Source organism: Parus major, chromosome 21, assembly GCF_001522545.3.
Source record: "Parus major isolate Abel chromosome 21, Parus_major1.1, whole genome shotgun sequence".
Classification (NCBI taxonomy): Eukaryota; Metazoa; Chordata; class Aves; order Passeriformes; family Paridae; genus Parus; species Parus major.
In genome coordinates this window covers 6,044,335-6,050,919 of record NC_031789.1, presented here as the reverse complement: position 1 = coordinate 6,050,919, position 6,585 = coordinate 6,044,335, and the positions used below count along the sequence as shown (strand labels likewise).

Below are 6,585 nucleotides of genomic sequence, written 5' to 3'. Positions count from 1 at the left end.
GGAGAAGGAGGAGAAGGAGGAGAAGGAGGAGAAGGAGGAGAAGGAGGAAAAAGGGAAATGGGATGAAGAAGAGGAAAGGGAAGATGGAAGGGAAAGCAGAAAAGGAAAAAAGAGGGAAGAGGGAGAGGGAGAGGGAAGGGAAGAGGAAATGGGAAAGGAAGGGAAAGGGAAGAGGAAGATGAAACAGAAAAGGGAAAAAGGAAAAGGAAAGGGAAAAGGAAAGACCTGGGAGACACCAATTCCCAGGAGAAGTGGGCAAAGCCTGTCCCCAGCCATTCCCATCCTCTGATCCAGGAAAAACCCTGGAATGCCGCTGGGGGCTCAGTCACCACTTGGGAGGGAGCCAAGGACATTTTTCCTAAGAAAAGCAGGAAAAAAGCCAGAGCAGTTTGGTGGGAACTGATGAATTCCCACCCAAACGTGCCCTAGCCAGGGATTGTCTACACGTTTTTTCATGGACAGCACTTTGAGGACGGAATCTTTGCCAGGCCAACGATTAATTAATGCCATCTCAATTAACACCAATATTAATATCCATTTTTACAGAACAGCAGCAGTTTTCCAAGAGGATTTCCATGCCAGGAAGCTGTGGGAAAGCAGGGAAAGGGAATTTTCCCCGGGAATTCTTGGCACCTGGCTCCAGGGCTCTGACGGGTAAGCTGCACACGGAGTTGTGGGTGCTGTTCCCTGCTCGGAGCATGATGAACCCACTGCTCTCACAGCTGGAAAAACAATGGGAATTCGGGATTTAGGATATTCCTGCTTTTCCTTTGGCCCTCTCTTCCCCCCACCTGCTCTTCCCAAGGTTTTGCCCCCTCTTGGAGCAGCACAGTGGAAGTTTGGGCTCTTTCCCCAACCTGGGTTTGTGCCCATCTTTTTTCCCGTGGATTTCCCTGTCTGGAATAATTTTTCCAGGATCTTAAGCTTGACTTTCAGCGAATTTAGGCTGGGAGTTGGGCTTAAGCTCTGCCTTGAGACTAAGACGAGAAATGCCAGATCTTGCTTAATTAAATGTTCATCAAAATTAATCTCAGGAAGATTGTCTGGGATTCAATTGGATTTTTTAATGTCAGTATTGAATATCTTCATTGATCTTTAAATAGTAATTGATATTGTTGTTATTATTATTAATAATTATTATTACTATTAATATAATGTTGTTCGTATTTTTATTCCTAATTTCAAAGGAGGAAATAAAAAAACCCCGATTATTATTATTATTATTATTTTCAAATAAGGAGAATATCAATAAACCTCTACTCAGTCATTCTTATTCTTATCCTTATTATTCTATTTTTCCTATTTATATATTTATGTATAAATTTATATATTCATATATTTATTTATATATATAAAATTTATATGTTTATATATTTATATAGTTATATATAAATATATATTTTCTAAGTATATAATACTTAACATAATATCTAATATATTATTAATTAATTATGATAATTATATTACAATATTAATATATATAATTATAATAATACTATTAAATTATATGTATTATATGTAATTATAATAATATTATAAAATTAAATCTGAGCATAATAGTTAATAATTAATTATATTATTAGATTTATAATATTTAATATAATATTTATATAAATTTCTATTTTAACCAGCATTATGAACAGTTACTTGTAATTCATGATTCGTTATTGGTTACTAATGGCTATTGATGGCTATTATTGATTATTGATGGTTATTGATAGCTATTGATGGCTATTGATGGCTATTATCGATTATTGATGGCTATTATTGATTATTGATGGCTATTGATGGCTATTGACAGCTATTGATGGCTATTATTGGTTATTGATGGCTATAGATGGCTATTGAATGCTATTGATGGTTACTGATGGCTACTGATGGCTATTGATGGTTGTTATTGGTTATTGATCCCTACTCAGTCCAGTTGCGGCACCAGCTGTTCCTGCTGCTGGAATAGCTCCCGTTCTGGCAGGGCTCGCACCCGAACTGGAAATTCACTGTTCCTGCAGGGAAAAGGGACAGGAATCAGCAGGATCCCAAATTCCGGGACAGCCCACACAGGGACAGCCAAGGCCTGGCCCAGTCCCAGTCCCAATCCCATTCCCAGTCCCATTCTCATTCCCTGTCCCATCCCCATTCCCCGTCCCATTCCCAATCCTGCTGGGCTCCCATCCCAGCTCACACCACGGCAGCTCCTGGCAGAACTGGCAGGGTCTGTCCCATCCCCTTCCCCTGTCCCATCTCCATTCCCATCCCCATCCCCATTCCCGATCCCATTCCCATCCCCATTCCCGATCCCATTCCCATCCCCATTCCCAATCCCATTCCTATTCCCATTCCCATTCCCGATCCTGTTCCTATTCCCATTCCCGATCCCATCCCCATCTCCATTCCCGATCCCGTTCCTATTCCCATTCCCATTCCCAGGTTACCGATCCTGCTGAGCTCCCATCCCGGCTCACACCGCGGCAGCTCCTGGTAGAACTGGCAGGGCCTGTCCCATCCCCTTCCCCTGTCCCATTCCCATTCCCATCCCCATTCCCGATCCCATTCCCATTCCCGATCCCATTCCCATCCCCATTCCCGATCCCAATCCCATTCCCGATCCCATTCCCATCCCCATTCCCGATCCCATTCCCATTCCCGATCCCATTCCCATCCCCATTCCCGATCCCAATCCCATTCCCATTCCCAGGTTACCGATCCTGCTGGGCTCCCATCCCGGCTCACACCGCGGCAGCTCCTGGCAGAACTGGCAGGGCTCGTCGGCACAGCTGTAGCCTAGGGGACATTTGCAGTCGGGGTCTCGCGCCGCCTCACAGGGCTCGGGGTTTCCTGCGGGAAGGAAAGGGTTAAAGTCCACAATTCCCATTCCCATGGGGAAAAGGCTGGGAAAGAGGGAGAGCCGGGAGGTGCTGCTTCCACCCTGCTGAGGGTGGCTGAGGAGCTGACACAGGGAGGGCTCTGGAGCAAAGGGATCCCAAAAATCCTCCCTCGCATCCAAGGAAAGAGACTTTTCCTGGGAAAATGAGCTCCCAAAAATCCTCCCTCCCATCCCAGGGAAAGAGAGAGCCCCTACCTGGAACTGTTACCCACAGTTACACACACTAGACACAATTTACACACACTTTACACCCAATTACTCCATTTACACACACTTTACACATAATTACACACATTTACCCCCATTTACGCACACTTTATACACACTTTACACACAATTACACACATTTCCACACACATTTACCCCCATTTCCACACACTCCACACACAATTACAATTACACACACTTTACACACATTTACCCCAAATTACTCCCAATTACACACACATTTACCCCCATTTACACACAATTACCCCTAATTACGCACACTTTACACACACTTTCCACACAGTTTCCACACACTTTCCCCGTTTCCAGGCTCACCTGGCTCCCAGCTGCAGTGGGGGCAGCACTTGGTGCCGCCGCCCCAGCCCAGCCTCAGCTGCCCATCCTGGCAGTGCCCGGCCCGGCCCAGCCGCGCCCAGAGCCCGGCCAGCAGCGCCAGCAACAGCCACCGGCACCCACAGCCCATGGCCACCGGCCACCGCTGAGCCTGGGAATGTCACCGTGTCCTGGGAATGTCACCGCTGGGCCTGGGAATGTCACTGCTGTGTCCTGGCACTGTCACCGCTGTGTCCTGGCACTGTCACCGCTGTGTCCTGGCAGTGTCACCACCTCGCTGTCCCCACGCTGTCCCCTCTGCCGAGGAGGCACCGGGGTTTTTGTGGCCCAGCTCTTCCTGCTTTTCTGGGGGCGGGGAGAAGCTCTGGGCTCAGCTGGAGCCGGGGCGGGGAAAGGGCTGGCCCCAAACAAATGGGATTTGGGAAGGGTTAAAGGGGGGCACCCCAGGGATGAAGCAGCCATAAATCCCCTGGGAATTCCATCCCAGCCCCTCCCCACCCTCACATCCAAGAAATCCTTCCCAATATCCCATCTGAACCCCCTCTCTGCCAGTGAGGGCAGTCCCTGTGTCCTGGCACTCCAGCCCTTGGGAATGTTTCCTCTCCATCCTTCCGACAGCTCCTTCAGGCCCATTTCCCTCACTCCAAAGCTTCTCCAGGCTGAACATTCCCAACTCTCCCAGCGCTTCTGCTCCTAATGGCTTTAGAAGCACTAATTTAGAAATTCCCAAATGAATTTATAAACCCCTCAAAGTTTTAACCACCAGGATACAATGTACACTGAGCCCATCCCTTCCTCCATGGATCCATGGATCCAGCATCCATCCATCTATCATCCATCCATGGATGCAGCATGCATGCATGCGTCCATCATCCATCCATCATCCATCCATCATCCATCCTGCAAACCCATCCCAACCTCCTCCTGAGAACCCTTTCCTAACCCCATCCCAACCATTCCCTAAAACCCATCCCTACCTTTCCCCATCCCCATCCCACTTTCGCTAACCCCATCCCATCCCATCCCATGGATCCCATCCCATCCCATGGATCCCATCCCATCCTATCCCATGGATCCCATCCCGTCCCACGGATCCCATCCCGTCCCACGGATCCCATCCCGTCCCATCCCATGGATCCCATCCCGTCCCACGGATCCCATTCCCTGGCGCTGCCGTTTGCTCCACATCAGGATTTTCTTGATTTCTCTTTTTTTTGGCTTTTGGGGATTTTTCTCTTTGCTCTTTGCGTGGTTTTACCCCTTGAGGTGCCGGGGCCCCATCAGGTGACGGAAGTTTCCGTCAGCTCTCCGACCAGAACCGTTCCGGAGCTCCGGAGTCAGCAGCGACCTTTCGGATTTATCGGATCCATCGCGTTTATCTCCCGTTCTCATCTCGGGGCTTTCTCAGCAGCTCCGGCTGCGGCCGCTGACGTTTCAGCGCCATGGCCCCAAAGGCACAGCTCGCTTCCCACCCCAAAAAAACTCCTCCCCATGGAAAGATTCCCCATCTTTGGGCTCCCAAAGCAGCGACTCCATGAGGAAAATCCTAAAAAATTGGACATTCCCCCAGGAATCTGCAGTTCAATCCATCAGAATTCCAGGATCCTTCAGGAAAAGTCAGTGCAGTCCATGGGAAGATTCCCCTCTTTGGGATCCAAAAGTGGTGACTCCATGAGGAAAATCACAAGAAATTGGACAGTCCCAGAAACCTGGAGTGAAATCCTCATCCCAAATCCATCAAAATTCTGGGATCCTTCCCAAAAAACCACCCAATGCACTCTGTGGGAAAATTCCCCTCTTTGGGATCCAAAAGTGGCGACTCCACAAGGAAAATCCCAAGAAATTTGACATTCCCAGAAACCCCAAATCGACCAAAACCCCAGGATCCTTCCCAAAAACCCCACTGATCACAGCCCTGCCTTCCCCTATGAAAAATTCCCCTTTTTTGCTCCTGAATTTGGCAACTCCACAAGGAAAATCCTAAAAAATAAAAAATCTGTCATTCCCCCAGGACCCTGGAATTAAATCCATCAAAACCCCGGTATCCTCCCAGAAAAACCCACCCAGCCTTCCCCTGTGAAAAAAATCCCCTTTTTTGCTTCCAAAAGTGGTGACTCCATGAGGAAAATCACAAGAAATGGGACAGTCCCAGAAATCTGGAGTGAAATCCTCACCCCAAATCCACCAAAATTCCGGGATCCTTCCCAAAAACTGCACTGATCACATCCCTGCTTTCCCCTAGGAAAAATTTGGGTGGATTTTAAGCCTTTAAAGGAATAAAATTCATTTCTTTCCATGAAACGTGAGGAGATTCTAAACCTTAAAATAAAAATCTGTCAGGGCAAATTCCAACCATAAATTCAAAATTGGGATGGAAAAGAGGGAAAAACATCACAGATTCCATCCCTTTCCCACACCCTGGGGTACCAAAACCCGCAAGGGTGGGATTTGGGGAACAATCCATGGATTCTTGGAGCCTTGTCCATGAAAACAGATGGGAATATCCTCATCCAGAGGCACATTCCAAGGAATATTTGAGGAATTTGGGGTTTGGAGCCAGAGAGGAGTCAGACTCTGGGACAGGATGAGGAGAAATGGCCTCAGACGGTGCCAGGGGATCTCCCGGTGGGATTTCCTTGTGGAAAAAGGGACCAAACCTTGGAAAAGGGCGGAATTCCCATCCTGGAGGTTTCCAGGGAATTCCTGGATGTGGCACTCGGGGTGAGGATCATTCCCAAGTTGGGCTCTGATCCTGGAGAGCTTTTCCAACTTGAAGAATTCCTGGGAATTCCCCTCGGCTGCCCACATTCCCCCCGCTTCCTTTCCACCCGGCAAACGATGGAATTTCAGAGAAAACCGAAGGAAACCACTCCCAAAAAAAGAAGGAAACCACCCCAAAACCCCAAAGGAAATCACCTCGAGAAGCGTCAGCGCTTCTGGAACCTTCCCCACCTCCCCTACCCGGGTCGGGCGCTCTGAGCACTCCCCACAGCGCTTCCGCCGTCTCCGGGCTGCAATGGGCCGCAACGGGGAGCGCCGGCTGCTCCTGCCCCGCAAGCATCAGTGCTAGCATGGAGTGATTAGGCCCGGCTCACAGCCCCGGCCAGGCCCGGCTCACAGCCCCGGCCAGGCCCGGCTCA

The 6,585-nt window shown here is 48.8% G+C and overlaps 1 protein-coding gene across 1 annotated transcript in view; it reads right to left on the bottom strand.

The window, feature by feature from the left end:
• Window positions 1–4,402, bottom strand: part of TNFRSF18 (TNF receptor superfamily member 18) — an 8,286-nt gene extending 3,884 nt beyond the window's left edge. The window contains exons 1-4 of the mRNA XM_015647964.3: window positions 3,428–4,402; window positions 2,701–2,835; window positions 1,916–2,003; window positions 634–722 (exon numbers count right to left, since the gene is read on the bottom strand). Of these exons, the coding sequence (XP_015503450.1) occupies window positions 634–722; window positions 1,916–2,003; window positions 2,701–2,835; window positions 3,428–3,575 (460 nt within the window). The 5' untranslated portion in view covers window positions 3,576–4,402. The remainder of the gene's footprint in view (window positions 1–633; window positions 723–1,915; window positions 2,004–2,700; window positions 2,836–3,427) is intronic.
• Between the last annotated feature and the right edge of the window lie 2,183 nt (window positions 4,403–6,585).